A 15,987-nucleotide genomic window follows, 5' to 3' on the forward strand; every position below is an offset into this window, starting at 1 on the left:
TACGTAATTATTGAAACTTTTACGTAGAACAGACAACATAGAGCTGAATTGAAAATGAATGAGTCAAATTTCTATGGTCAATCGACTGCTTTTATAAAAGTGAATGGGATACGGATGCACCAACGATAATATTAGTTTGTTCACGAATATAACTAAAACTTATGCAACTTTTTTTTAAATAATTTTTCAATAATCGAAAACTGGTCGTTCTTCAAGGGGAAAAAAACTGAAACTAGAAATATTGATACTTACCAAATCCAAAAACTCAACAAAGAATTCGAACAAACAGAATACGAGTCATTTTTAAAACCTTTGACGTATAAGATAATAAGTCAACTCCTCCGGTCCATCCAAGAATGATTGACATCTTGGGTGGCTATGGAAAATAGTTGGTAATAGCCCATAAGTTGGGATTTTTCTGTTGCGAAATTCAGGTTGGTATTGTGAATAAACAGTGATCTATTCTATAGAACTCTATTATATGTGAATCTATGCACTAACCGAAAATAATTTTAATTTTGTACTGCTGTTTATGTTCTTAATTTAATTATTAATAAATTAACAAATTGAAAACAAAATTATTCAATTCTTTGATGATGATGATTAATAGACTCTAGATTTGAATATTTCTTCTTCGCAAATAATTTTCTAGGTTATATTCATATATTTCAGTTCTGTGATCGAAACTACAGAAATTATTGACGATCTTTTGTGACCAGATATTAATCTGTGTCTAGACTTTCAAGCCCCTACTGGAATGTCAATCATTCTTGCATGTAGAAGGCCAGGAGATCAACCTTTTCGGGTCAGTAAGCCTTAAAAAACCACCAGAACAAAAAACACTATTCTTTGATCTATGAGGTATCACCCACCCCTATGTATTGGTGAAAACCACATTTTTGTCGGTGTTGCCAAACTGACGTGAATTTTAACATATATACCCTTTCGGCGTGAATATGAACAAAAATTGTCTTCCTCAAGTACTACCTAAGATATATGTAAACTTATAAAAGGAACGTTCTGTTAAAATTCTTTCGTATGATAATATTCTCTGTGATATACAGTGAAATATATGAGAATCTGTTTTTTGAAGAGAATACTTTATTTGGGGAATTTGGATCAAGATGATGTTCGGCCATTTTATTATATTCTTCCAGTTAATCTTGAAAAAGGGTTTGAATGATATTGAAACTATAAAAAATTGGATTATTGGTTCTACGTATTCAGTAAGACAGGCCCATATACTTGAACCGTCCGCAGCGTTGTCAGATTGTGATTTGACTTTTTCTATAGACCGCTGTAGTTCTATAACATGAGTAAATTTTTCTAATGAATAATTTTATTTTTTTTTGTAATACATTTCCTTGAAGTTTTCGTACACCTCATCCACTTGTAGGCACCTTTTTTCATAACTTGCTGCTTTGGATAGAGTAAAACATCTGCTGTTGTCCTTTCAAGTCCTAAATTTTTTCGAATTTATTCCTTTATTATTTTGTTTCGAGAAACTATCCAGTCGAACAATCAGATTTTTTTCTTTCAATTGTTTTTATTCCTTCATCATCGAAAGGAATATAAATAAATTGTTATATTTTGCAATATGCCAATTTAAATTTTGTACATTATGTGGATTATGATAATTAATCATCAAATCTGGAACAAAAACAGAATACTTTTTTTCTAACAGGTCGTAGGTGGGGAGTCTTCATTTTATTCAGTCGTGCTAAAGCAGCAGAGGATGGCCTGAAGCTGCGAATCAATTATCACGATATTTCTGCGATTTGTGACAATGAATGACAGAAATGATTTAATCTCAGGGTAAGTATGGAAATACGTCAGGAATGGCGGATCAGTCATACCCATAGGGAATACTGCTTGTGACGAAAATGATGTATTTTTTATGGAGTATCTTCGAAACGTCACATTTTGAAAGAACCATTTCAACCGTTTTCCATAAAAAATTATTTTGAGCACTTAAAAATGAAAAATAAAAATGGGTATTTAAAATTTAAAGGTTTTCATTTCTATTGCACAAGTTGGCAACATCGACTGAAATATGCCTTGATAATAAAGGACAACAAATACACTATCTAGATGAGATAGATGAAGATGGCTGTCTATGAAGTCTGCGACGAACGAGGAAGGTCGTAAAATTTTATGGGATTTTTATAGCCGGTTGCAGTTGAGGCTCGCCAGTGAGTACGCGACTTGTGATGGCTGTAAATCAACAGCTGTTATTTAAGAAACAAGCCATTTTCTAGTAGGCGCTGTTGCCAAATCGTAAACTAGAAACGAAGCGATTTAAATTTTAAAGCCTCATAGTTGAAGAATGATTTTGAATAGCTTCAATAATGCATTTGAAAAATTCATGAATGAAACTCATAATTATTCAGTTTAAACTTGTATATGCTGTGATAACCCAAATTGAGGAGAATTCCCCATTGTAACCATCTTGGAAGTTGCACAAAATCGAGCAATTTCTGACAGTTTGTGTTGTCGACACTATACTACATTAGCGGTGAACTACCGATTTATTACAATAGTTTTGTTTTGATCAAGGATTTAGGTTAACTCCATAATCTTTGATTTTGGCTTTTTCGAATAATTGTTATACGCATATTTCATTGGTTTTTCAAAATAAGTTTTTGTCAGAACTACCAAATTTTCATGTCAAAAAGTTCCTTTCCGATTCCTTAGTAAACATGCACAAATTTCAAAAAATCAGGGTCGAAATTTATGATGGTTCGTTATTGAATTATTTTGAAGATGAACGTGATGATGGGGGCATTTTCATCAACATTCAGAAGAATGTTCTTCGTAATAATAATCATACCAGTCAAAATTTCAATGGAATTCAAGAGAACTGGAATTACATAAGTGGTCAAGTTCAGCTTCCTGATTGTAAAGACCTAAATGTTGTCGAACAGTTCATTTTGTCATCCCATGTCCCCACGTCATATGTTCAAATTCAACTGTCAAAAAAGAAAAAATGACAAGAACAGCATTCGTGGATTCATTTGCAGCATATAACACATGATAGAAGGATGGTTTGATTTTCAAACTTTATACACATCTGAAATGTGAAAGGATGGTTCGCTTACTAGAAAACATGCTGTCAGATAGAAGGTTTCGTGTTTTTGTTGATTATACAGATTATAATAGTAATTTCAAAACTTTGAATAACGGTCTTCCACAAGGATCAGTTTTAGCACCCCTTGTCAATTTATATATGTTTGATATCCCTACTACTTCTTCTGAGAAATTTATATACGCTGATGCCCTCGCATTCTGTCGTTCTGATTTAACATGCGCATTTGGAAAATTTGAAGTTGAAAACTAGGTATAATCTGGAAACAATATCAGGAAACAGGACTAAAAAATGAAAGAAACTATGGTTTCATGACAACCGTGGCGACGTTTCGCAAGATGTCTCTTGCTTCCTCAGGCCTACAATTTATTCGAGACATAGTTATAATATATAGTATATATTATAGCACATCAACAATTTCTTACCAAAGATGTCTAAGAAAACCAATTCATTAATTGATGCAATAAAATACAAAAAATGGGCTACCATAAAGATATTCTTGCTAATCGGAAAAAAGCAAAAGGGCAAAATTAGAATCTAGTCACATTCAATGACATCGAAAAACTGAGCACGACTCAGCAACATACGGTGACACAGAAGAACCGACAGAACACAAAACAACAACAATCTTACATCCAATATCAAAACAATTCTTTACAATTACATATTACAGTCTATTTTCAATAAATATCGTTAACAAATATCGCTTAAGTGAAATAAATATCCTCAATGTATTATTATTATTTTTTTTTATATTATTTTGATATATTCTATGTTATTTATTTATTTTTTTCTTTAATTATATAATTTATTTTACTATATCATTAAGTTTTTTTATTTTATAGTTATATATACATTCACTAACATTAACAATATCCTAAATATTCTATAGCCTAACCTGGGTCAACAAGACTCTTGTGTTTTCTAATAATGGAATTGTAATGTCCAGCCAAATTTTCAGTGTCCGTTCTATAGTTCATGGAATCAAATAAACCAATATAAATCATCTCTAAAATATTCCTCTTTTTACCATTTCCCTCCCTCTCACAAACACTCGCTCTATCAAAATCTATTAACGGCCGTTTTCAATAACCTATCTATCCATCAAAACGGTGGATAGATAGATACTAGGGATAGACAAATCTGTCATTCTGTGCTTGTTTACGTTTCAATATTCTATCTGCAGATAGCGATTCTTACTGGCCGCAGCGATCTATCCCTTCCTCTGAAATGAGGTCAGATTGACAACCAGAGATAGGAACTTTCATTATATATGCTCCTATCTGCGTTTCAAAGAAATTTGAAGTAAACCATCGATTGTAAAAATTATCTCCGGTAGTTCAGTTTTTTGATCTGTCGAGTTCGAGCAGTAAGGGGTAGAGATAAGCGTTGGAAATTGTTATCAGGGTGCATTTCAGTGCTTTTTTCTTAACAATTGAATTGTAATTAACTTTAAAAATGGATTATTTGAGTAGCGACGATAGCGACATGGAATTATTAGAGATGATTGATGATGAAGAAAGTGAATCGGAAGAGACCCAAAAAGTTTATAAAGCACGAGTTGATTACATGATTATTTTGAATGATTACGAGTTCACATGTAGAATTCAACTGAGCAAAGTTGCTGTGAGTGAATTATTGGATTTAATTAATCCATATTTGAGGGCGCAATGTGGGAAAATTGAAACCGAAGAGTTGAAGGATTCGGTCAATCTTCTCCAAATCTCCTCTTTCAATTTATTGTTAGTAGCATTAATAGCTCTGCTGGTAATAACCCCATCAGCTGCTACAAATTGTACCAAACGCATGGCCTCTTCTTTAGTCATTGGTTTTGATTTAGGCTGAAAAAATCATTGCCTTCAGAACTTGAAATTAATGAAAAATGAATATCGATAACAACGGCGCTTTTATTTGAAGGTACTTACGGTTGAAGAATTCATTTTCAAATATTGCGTGGTTGAGAATCTCGATCAACAATTATTGTGATGTATTTATTGCCGTATGCACCTTTCATTGAACGACGTTTAAGCATAGAATCTCTATGAGAAAAAAAGACATTAAGGAATTAAGCTCGTTCAATGAAACGATGCATACGGGTATGTAGTCATACACACACGATTAACCTTCTATACATAATATTCTAATATTTACACTTTCTAACACACCCCAATATCTCAAACGCTAGAAATGAATTAATGATGTGAGGTCTTATATTAGTGTTCTGTGGTCTGAGCTGAATGGATTCCTATCTATCCTTGCCTTGAGATAGATAACGTCAAACCATAATTGTGAAATGCAAACCATAGATAGATAACTACAAGGATAGATAGGCAGACAAACTGTAGATAGCGATCTATCCCTTATCTTGGATAGGTTATTGAAAACGGCCGTATATGAGATTCATCAAAGTAATGGGAACAAAGTGCTGTTTTTTCCCTATTTCTAATATTTTTCAAATCATTTTTATGCTGTTTTATCCTATTATTTAAATACTGTCTTGTTTGACCGATATATACCTTATTGCAACTTGAGCAAGGGATCTTATAAATCAATCCTGAAAGTTGTCCTTTATCTAATCTATCATTCAAATTACTATAGATGATTTTTCCTATAGTTTTTCGGTTATAAAATACTATCATTACATTTTTATTAGTGTCTTGTTGGCCCAGGTTAGGTTATAGAATATTTAGGATATTGTTAATGTTAGTGTATGTATATATAACTATAAAAAAAAACTTATGATATAGTAAAAGATTATTTATAAAATAAATTATATAATTAAAGAAAAAATAAATAAATAAATAATAATAATATACAATATATCAAAATAATATAAAAAAAATAATAATAATACATTGAGGATATTTATTTCACTTATGCGATATTTGTTAACGATATTTATTGAAAATAGACTGTAATATGTAATTGTAAAGAATTGTTTTGATATTGGATGTAAGATTGTTGTTGTTGTTTTGTGTTCTGTCGGTTCTTCTGTGTCACCGTATGTTGCTGAGTCGTGCTCAGTTTTTCGATATCATTGAATGTGACTAGATGCTAATTTTTAGTATTTTATTGCATCAATTGATGAATTGGTTTTCTTAGACATCTTTGGTAAGAAACTGTTGATGTGCTATACGTTGTAACTATGTCTCGAGTAAATTGTAGGCCTGAGGAAGCAAGAGACATCTTGCGAAACGTCGCCACGGTTGTCATGAAACCATAGTTTCTTTCATTTTTTAGTCCTGTTTCCTGATATTGTTTCCGGATTGTTTAATATGGAGGACGCTAATGCCAGTAATTTTACTAGGTATAATATCCTGCATAAACTACTAGTACTTCATGGGGTGCTGAATTTATTTTATCTCATATACCGTGTGATATTTCTCACCTGACTAGTGAATTGAAATTTTTGAGTACGGTCCTGCAATTTTTTCTATTTTTTTTTCTTGTGCTGACGGAGAATGCCTATAGGAATAAGCTTGTGAAATATCAGCCAGAATTCTACCATATTATCGAAGATATAGCAGTTTATAGATTTTGAATTTTTTCATAAATCACCCTATATCTCCGAAACGAATAGGCTTATGGCACATTTAAAACCCGAATTCTCATTCAGTTTCTGGTCCTCTATCTCCACTTAGCCGTTGTCCCTTACGTCACCACTCACCCTGTATATTTATTCATTTTCAAACAAGTTACGACAGAGAAAGAAGCCAAAGTATAACGTACTGACTTCCAGAGATTAAATAATCTTTTCCGTCATTTATTGTCGAAATAAATTCATCTGCAATGAAAAAAAAAATGTATCACAGTGAGGTATTTGATTTGCAGCGTCGCACCATTTTTCCCCTTTACCATTTTGCTCCTGTTGCGCCACTGAATGAATTGAAGACACCCAACTCCCTAAGACTTATCATGATGCGCATAACTTTCGATTCTTGCACTGTCCGATTGGTCTTGAAGTTTCTCTGTCTTTGGCATAGAATTATCATGCTCGTCAGTATATTTCTCATGAAACCGACGATCAACTTCTTTTTTTTCTAGGAAATATTCACCAACAATCAATCCAGATTGAGAAGAAAATCGGAAACCAAGCGAAACAAACGATAAATCATACTCAAAATCGCAAAATTCTCTATACGACGAAAAAAATGAATCGAACAGAATCTCAGAGAAAACTATATTGATACCTCTACAAAGACTCATTAAAACATTTCAAAGTATATACAAGAAATGATGTAAGACTAGTTCTATTGTTTAAAAAAAAAAAGTTTACAGTACATAATATACAATAAATTTTGTATCAATAATCTTTACGTGCAGCAAGTTCATTTTTGTAACAGCAATTTTTTCAGAGATTTGGTGTTATTAGCAAGCTCCAATAGCAGTTGTTCCTTATGGAGTGTCATACAGGGCGCTTAGAAGAAAAAAGAAATGAGGAGCAATTCCACATTTTTGCAAAATTTCACTGTGGATTTATACTGAACCTACATCATAATAATATATCAATTTTGCAGTTAATATTCACAATTTCTGCTCATTATGTTACAATGAATTTTCGACATCGAAAACGCCCTATATTAACATGTTTTACTTACCAATAAATATTATCATGATTGGGCGGGGATAGTCTTAGGTTGTTGTATCACTTTTTACTAGGTGAACTATTATCTGCAGCTATGTTTTTAGTGTGGCTGATCTCCAGGTCCGCTAGCTTCTTCCACAACTCATCTCTCTCTTTTTCGCGCTTCTTTTCTCTGAAAAGCAAACATGATTTTAAGCAAAACAGGGGAAGCTGTAACTGTTATAAAAGTTTGCACCAATACCCCTTAAAACGAGTACTTAACTAAGTGTCGTTTAAACAGTTAATGGACGCTTAATTTTATTCCCAGTTGCACGACTGTGGCTCAACAGAATCTCAAGTTAGGGGCCCTTAAGTTTTTATATCAAGTGATATTTCAGTTTTTTATTTTGGTGCAACTTCATCCTAGTCCAATAAAACCATTTCATTGGTTGCCGATGATCGTTGTCATTTCATTAACCTAACTTTATTGTCCTGTCAGTCAGTGTCAAGGATATTATTATAATATTATCAAAGAGTAACAACTTTTTGTTGTTGAATTAGCATTAATATTGATAATGATAATGATTGTCAAATAAAAGGTACCTAAGTTTATATAAGTACAACACTTTCTCTGTAAGATCTTGTGTGAGTGTTTTACTAATGTTGAAGAGGAACGTGAAGAAAATGTCCTTATTGTCCTTGTTAGTACGAATACGATGAATGATTGCCAAGCAAGTGGTGGTAATTTACGAAGGGCACTCAACTTCTCACAGAAGAAGAGAGTTTGTTGCTATAGTATGATTTGAGGCACCAAATTGAAAATTAAAAAAGACTGATGGCATTACAATAAAGGCAAAAGAAAAAGCTTGGTATTCATTAGTGAAATCATTCAATTTTCAGAATCCATAAAAAATGGGAAGTTCTGCAGCCAGTTCAACAAATTATTTTAGGTTAGAATCCCGCCCTTAAATACCTAAGTGGTCATTACAGGAGCGCTTAAATTTAAGGCTAGCTTTAGCCATTTAAATGTCACTTAACAGTTGGTGCAACGTAATTTAAGTTAAGGGTTCATTTTAAGGGACACTAAGTGCGTTTGGTGCAAACGGGCCTTAGGAGCATAAAGTTCATTATCATATTATCAATGAAATAGACCTGCCAAAGGAGACTAGCTCAAGTTTGACTTGAACTTTAATCTTGATCTTAGGCCCGTTTGCACCAATACCCCTTAATTGAGTACTTAACTGTCGTTTAAAGTTAAGGGACGCTTAATTTTATTCCCAGTTGCACGACTGTGGCTTAACAGAATCTTAAGTAAGGGGCCCTTAAGTTTTTATATCTAGTGATATTTCAGTTTTTTATTTTGGTGCAACTTCATCCTAGTCCAATAAAACCATTTCATTGGTTGGCCGGTTGCCGATGATCGTTGTCATTTCATTAACACGTTGACTATCCCCATTCTAATTTTTTTTTCACCCCACACGTCCAACACATTTATCCCAAGATAAGGGTTGCTTTTGAGTGATAAAATATATATTCTATGAAAAAATTAATTCTGCAGCCATTTAAGGAACTGTTCATGTTCAAAATTTTCAAGTCCAATGGAAGGCTTGATGCTGATGTTTCTTGAATCATGTATGATTAATTATGATTGAGGTTATCAATACATATTTCTACTAGAGGTTCAGCCCATAAGAACCGACCACACTGCAGCGTTCATGAAAAGTAACCATATTTATCTTGAACGTAAAATGAATCAATGAATCACATACGACTCATGGACTCCTGGCGAAAATATTTATGAATTATATGTGATGCATGGGACAGTCAACGTGTTAACCTAACTTTATTGTCCTGTCAGTCAGTTTCAAGTAAATTATTATAATATTATCAAAGAGTAATAACTTTTTGTTGTTGAATTAGCATTAATATTGATAATGATTGTCAAATAAAAGGTACCCAAGTTTATATAAGTACAACAATTTCTTTGTAAAGTCTTGTGTAAATTTGTTTTATTAATGTTGAAGAGGAACGTGAAGAAAATGCCCTTGTTAGTACGAATACGGTGAATGATTGCCAAGCAAGTGGTGGTAAATTACGAAGGGCACTCAACTTCTCAACAGAAGAAAAGAGTTTGTTGCTAACTATAGTATGATTTGTGACGCCAAACTGAAATTTAAAAAAGACTGATGGCATTACAATAAGGTCAAACGAAAAGGCTTGGTATTCAGTAATGAATTCATTCAATTTTCAAAATCCATCAAAAATGGGAAGTTCTGCAGCCACTCTAACAAATCATTTTAGGTTAGAATCCCGCCCTTAAATACCAAAGTGGTCATTACAGGAGCGCTTAAATTTAAGGCTAGCTTTAGCCATTTAAATGTCACTTAACAGTTGGTGCAACCTAATTTAAGTTAAGAGTTCATTTACAACGGGTCTTAGATGTTTAACTTGAAATTTTTAGTTGCAATTTTGAATATATCGATTCAAGTCTGAAACATGACGGAGCCTATCGATTTTGGCCAGAATCGATCCAGCCGTTTTCGAGTTTTTCGAAATTCACCATTGCTAAATAGAACGTCACCTAGATTTTAAGCCTATAACACACCAGAAAAAAATGAAACACTAGACCTAGATCGTTGTGGGAAAAATTTCGTAAAAGAAGTCATTCTGCTCGAGGTTGGAAGTGCATGATTTTCTGTTTTATATTGTACAGGGTGGGCAAAATTGGTGAAACCTGAACTACAACCTTTTAACCCAACGAGATAGAGGAAAATGCATGGCACTTTACGGTCGTCTTTTTTCGAGAAACTAATAATGCCATCAACTGCATTCCTCTATCTTCTTTTGTTTTAGAGTTACATGCCAAACATGAAATTTGGGCGATTTCAACTCTGGGTTTGTTTGTGCTAGGATGTTGAAATGAAAACATTATGCAGACACTTTTTTGATAGAAATCCAGTGGCGTATTATGACTTTTTTCCAACAGGTTTATTTGCTGAGCTATAACATAAAGTTGTGTTTTTTCGTATGAAAACAGTGGTTTGAAAAGACTGGAAGGAATCGTCATTTTTTCCCATTTCAGAAATGTCATACATCACCTTCAGTCCTTCTGAGTCATTTTGAACTACTGTTTTCATGAGAGAAAACACATCTTTATGTTATAGCTCAGCAAATATACCTATTGAAAAAAATCATGGTACGCCACTGGATTATAACTCTAAAACAAAAGAATATAAAGAATTGCAGTTGATGGCATTATTAGTTTCTCAAAAAAAAAAGACGACCGTAAAGTGCCTCGCATTTTCCTCTATCTCGTTGGGTTGACAAGGTTGTAGTTCAGGTATCACCAATTTTGCCCAGCGTGTACACTGGATTACATTTTGTTTCAGAATTTTTTTTAATCGATCTACTGCCGAAACAAAAATTTTCCTTTCGTGGGAAACCAATGTTTGTTCACTTAAAAATTCATCAACTGTATGTATTACTGTACAGGGTGAGTCTTTGGCTGGTAAAAATATTTCAACAATAGATTCTTGAGGTCAAAATAAACACTTTCTTCTCATACCATTTTTTCCGATTCGACTCTGATAAAAAGATATAGCCATCTTGAGTTTTCATAATGAGTTGTGCCACCCCTGAAAAAACAATACCTTCAGAACAACAAACTAAATCTGTGACACAACACATCTGTGGATCTTTTAAAAAGAGTTGTATTCAGCCGAAGTACATAATTTTTCGAATTTCAGATACTTTTCAATTTTTGAACATCAAATTACTCGAAAATGGCGCATTATACGAGAAAATATGAGGAATACTTTAATTTTATAAAACGTTCAAATATTCATTAGGTAGTGTATAACTTAGTTTCAAGAGTTGGGTTCTTTGAATTTTTGGTATTTTTATGGTACGTAATGGTCATAATGAGAAAACTAGAAGACGTGGGTGATATCTTGTGTTCGGGAAAGATTCATAAAATAAATGAAAAACTATATTCCGAAATTCACTTCATTCGATAAAGCCGTTTGCGAGATAAAACTTAAAATAACACTTTTTATGGTTTTCCAACAGCCTGTATATTAAACCGTGTCGATTTGGAAAAATGGTAAAGAAAAGTGTTTCTTTTGACCTCAAGAATCTTATGTTGAAATATTTGAACGAGTCAAAGACTCACTCTGTATACAGGATGAATCTTTAACTTGTTCATATATTTCAATAGAAGTTTCCTGATATCAAGAGAAACATTTTTCCCGTTACCATTTTCTCCAGTTCGGCTCGGTTGGAAAGATACAGGCTGCTTAATATCCATGAAAAATGTTCCAGTTTACTCATTATGACCATAACGTACCATAAAAATACCAAAAATTCAAAGAACCCAACTCTTGAAACTAAGTTGGACTCTATCTCATGAATATTTGAACATTTTGTAAAATAAAAGTATTCCTCATACACTGCGCAAAAAAATTAACGCACATTATGGAAATCTCAAATTTACTCTACAACTGGAGGTGTTCTCAATGATAATTATTTTTATCAGAATTATGCATGCATATGTTATCCACTTTCAACGGTTTTCTTCAATACAGATGTTTTTCCCAGCAGGAATAAAAAAAGATGATATTATCAGATTTTGAATGTATTGGCTCCATTCTGAAATCAGTTGTTCTCGATCAATTGTAGTGATCAATAGTTTTTCTTTCGTTTGATTTTCTACACTCGATCGCTATGCAACGCGAAACACGCAATTTGACCCAAGAGGAATGTGCCCAAGCGGTAGTTTTGCGAGAAGAAGGGTGGACATACACGAGAATTGCAGAAAGGTTTGGAGTTTCCCATACAAGTGTGTCCAGAATGTTGCAGCGATTCAGGGAGATAGGTATGAATGTCCGAAGACCAGGACAGGGTAGAGCACGAGTAACCACTGCCATTCAAGAACGTTACTTGAGAGTTTCTTCGTTGAGACAACGGTTTGCGACCGCTCGCCTCCTTCAAATTCAGCTTGAGCAAACTCATGAGGTGCAAATTAGCACTCAGACAATAAGAAATCGCCTCAGAGAATATGATTTAAGAATTCGTGTCGCGGCAAGAGGGCCAGCACTTACCCCAGCCCATCGAAGGGCGCGTTTGGATTTTGCGAGAGAGCATATCCATTGGGAGGAGGCCGATTGGGAAAGAGTTCTCTTCACAGATGAGTCTAGATTCTGCCTCTACCATTGTGATCGACGTTCCCTTGTATACAGACGTCCACATGAAAGATATGCTCAGTGCAATTTCCTGAATACTGGTTTCGGGGGAGGATCGATTATGGTATGGGGTGGAATATCTTTGACTGCTCGCACAGACCTAGTGGTCGTTGATAATGGAGCTATGAATGCTGATAAGTGTATAAGGAACATTCTTGAAGAGCGTGTAGTGCCATTTGCCCTATACATTAGTGAAAATTTCATTTTTATGGACGATAATGACAGACCCCATCGTGCGCGCATCGTTCAGGAGTACCTTGAAGAGGTTGAAGTCTCTCGAATGGAATGGCCAGCAAGAAGTCCAGATCTCAATCCGATTGAGCAGGTTTGAGACAACCTCAATAGAAGGCTGAGAAGTTCAGAAAATCATCCAGCTACTCTTAATGACTTAGGAATCCAACTCGGAGAAATCTGGGAAGGATTAGATCAGAACATTTTAAGATCACTCATTTTGAGTATGAACTGTCGTTCATTTCTCTTCTTTCACATAAGATTCGGTGAAATCCTGAATTTTTCTTCCATTTAATGTGTCTTGTTTCGTTTTAAACCTTCCCGAGAGAACATAAAAAATAAGTTATAAAGTCAATGTAGAGTTAACTTTCATTAAAAATGAGATTTTCAGAATGTGAGTTAATTTTATTGCGCAGTGTATTTTCTCGTATAATGCGCCGTTTTCGAGTTAGTTGATGTTTGGCTGAATAAAACATTTTAAAAGATATCAGGGGTAAAGGAAAAAAGTTTTTCAAGAATCTACTGTTGAAATATTTGCACGAGTCAAAGACTCGCCCTGAATTGTTTCAGTCGATTCTACGTAGAACGTGGAATCCTGTATATATGAAAATCAAATGGAATATTTCATTTCCGGATATAACGCTCAAATTTTACGAGCGGCTTACCATTATGAAAATTCCCCACCTCACTGCGTTATTCCCAATGACGGTTCACGCGGAAGATGTTCTATGGTTAAATGGGGCATTATGTTTATGAATCTCGTAACTCTTGTACGAAATCTAATATGGGTGGCCTCAAGCTGAATTGGGTATTATTATCGAAAATGAAATGGTAATCGAATATGTATACATATATATACCTAAGATTATAACTTGGCCAGTTTCATAATCAAACTTTGAGTCCCTTTATTACTAAAGCTCCCTTTAGCCCTACTAAAAATGATACTTAGGGAAGCAAAGCTTAAAAGGACTTGAAATTCGATTAAGAAACTGGCAGTCAGAGTTATCATGGAAAACGAAGTGCGACTTCTCTGGAAACCACAGAAGTAAAATCCAATGAATAATTTTGACATTTCACGAATTGTTCATGGATTTTTATTAATACCAACTATGATGTCTAAAAACATGGTGTATGCACTGATTAGATTTTGTTTTTCCCTCTTCGAAAATAAAAGATAAGTTTCGTTTTTCCCACTGTAGGTAGCGCTATTTAGAAATTGACAGTTGTCAATTGATATTTGAAAATAATTTGAATATATTCCTACGACTTGCGAATGTGATGTATTTATAAGCCATTATTGGTGTGTGAAAATGTATTAGTTTCGAGAAAGGTCCTACAACATTCATTTATTGAACATGTCGTTCAGTTTTCTGTATGGACAATCAAGAACTACAGCTAAGAATTCGGTGTTGTTGGACGATCACTCTTAGTTGTTGTAGGAAATGGAGGCAGAGCCAAATCAAATGAACATTCGGAACGGATAGAGCTAACAGTTTTATGGCAACTTCAGCAATATTTAATCAAAGGAACTGCATCGAAAATACGTAATGTGAATTGTGAGCATGTATTGAGAAACAGAAATGTTAATCTGTTCGAGTCTGTTCTTCAAATATTCTTCACGAGTATAGTGAAAATTGGGTTTCTGTCAACTGAATATATTGAATATTTCGCCAATTAACTGTGTTTTATTGAAATCTTGTTGAATAACCCTCTTCATGAATACAATTTGTCAAACAGAAATTATCTTGAAGAAAAATAGAAGTACTCCTCCGAATCCTTCGATAGTGTTGAAATATCTGCAGATTCGTTTTTACAACGAAAATTCAAGTGTAAATCACAAATATTCGTTAACAGCTGAGAAAATAGTCCGGTTCATTTTTTTGGAACACAGAGATGACTGTAATCTGTGATCAATATCAACGAAGAACAAAATAAACCGAGAGAGTATCATTAGATTTTCTTTCATAGAACAAGGATAGAACATGGTGGCGCCGCCACGAAACGAATCTCTCATTTTCGATTTAGTCTAATGTCATTCCATTCAAAAATTGACGAGGGCATACACCATGTTTTTAGACATCCTAATACAAACAAATATGCAATTTATTCGGTACATTTCATGAAATGTCAGAATTATTTATTGAGACATCGAATTTCAGTTTTTTTCTGTGTTTCTGGAAGCCACAGACTAATCAGGCAGTTCGAAATTGTTATTTTCCCTTATTTCAAGCTTTTCCTTGATAATTCTGAAAATTTTCAGTTTAGGGGAACTGTTCATTTAGGTAGTCTCCCTTCTATTTTTAAGAGAATTGGTTGAAATAATAAGAAATATAGGTATTTCTTTTATTTAGATTACTCCACGGTGCGTCACCTGGTGTCAATTTTTGTAACTAGGGATAGTACTAAGTTGTTTGTTCACGTCGAAAAACGGTGTTTCATAAGAGTTTTCATGAACTTTACTGTATTAAATCTACCGATCTTCTTTTTCTTTTAATCTTGTTAACAAGGGAAGTATGAGAAAGTGTCAGGAAGTAGGATCATGTTGATAAATAAATGTTGTATTACTCACTTTTGTCTCTCTGCTTTGTAACTGACCGTGAGCTCATCGAACAATTTCGAATTCATCTCCATGAACGTCTTCAGTACATTGTAAACGAGAGCTACAATGGTCTGGTTCCAGTGCTCCTTCGAGATGCGATACAGTGCGGGAAACATAATTGGCATAATGACGTGATTATTTTCTTCCATAAGAGACATTATATATTCGTTATTCCAAAAGTAGAGCGCCCTTTCGGCAACCTGCAAAAAAAAAGGAGTTATACGATAAAACAATACGAACGACATTATTTAACAAAAATTTATCATGT

The 15,987-nt window shown here is 33.9% G+C and overlaps 1 protein-coding gene across 4 annotated transcripts in view; it reads right to left on the reverse strand.

Annotated features, from left to right (window-relative positions):
* Positions 1 to 15,987, reverse strand: part of LOC123308631 (serine/threonine-protein phosphatase 2A 56 kDa regulatory subunit epsilon isoform) — a 55,454-nt gene that overhangs the window by 4,949 nt on the left and 34,518 nt on the right. Inside the window, exons 6-8 of one of the 4 annotated variants that reach the window (XM_044891383.1) lie at positions 15,690 to 15,919; positions 7,684 to 7,842; positions 7,252 to 7,502 (exon numbers count right to left, since the gene is read on the reverse strand). In XM_044891383.1, the coding sequence (XP_044747318.1) occupies positions 7,731 to 7,842; positions 15,690 to 15,919 (342 nt within the window). In that variant the 3' untranslated portion in view covers positions 7,252 to 7,502; positions 7,684 to 7,730. Of the gene's footprint in view, positions 1 to 7,251; positions 7,843 to 15,689; positions 15,920 to 15,987 lie in introns of those variants that run through there. The other 3 variants (XM_044891384.1, XM_044891382.1, XM_044891380.1) reach the window with 3 other exon arrangements.

This window comes from Coccinella septempunctata, chromosome 2 (genome assembly GCF_907165205.1).
Source record: "Coccinella septempunctata chromosome 2, icCocSept1.1, whole genome shotgun sequence".
NCBI lineage: Eukaryota > Metazoa > Arthropoda > Insecta > Coleoptera > Coccinellidae > Coccinella > Coccinella septempunctata.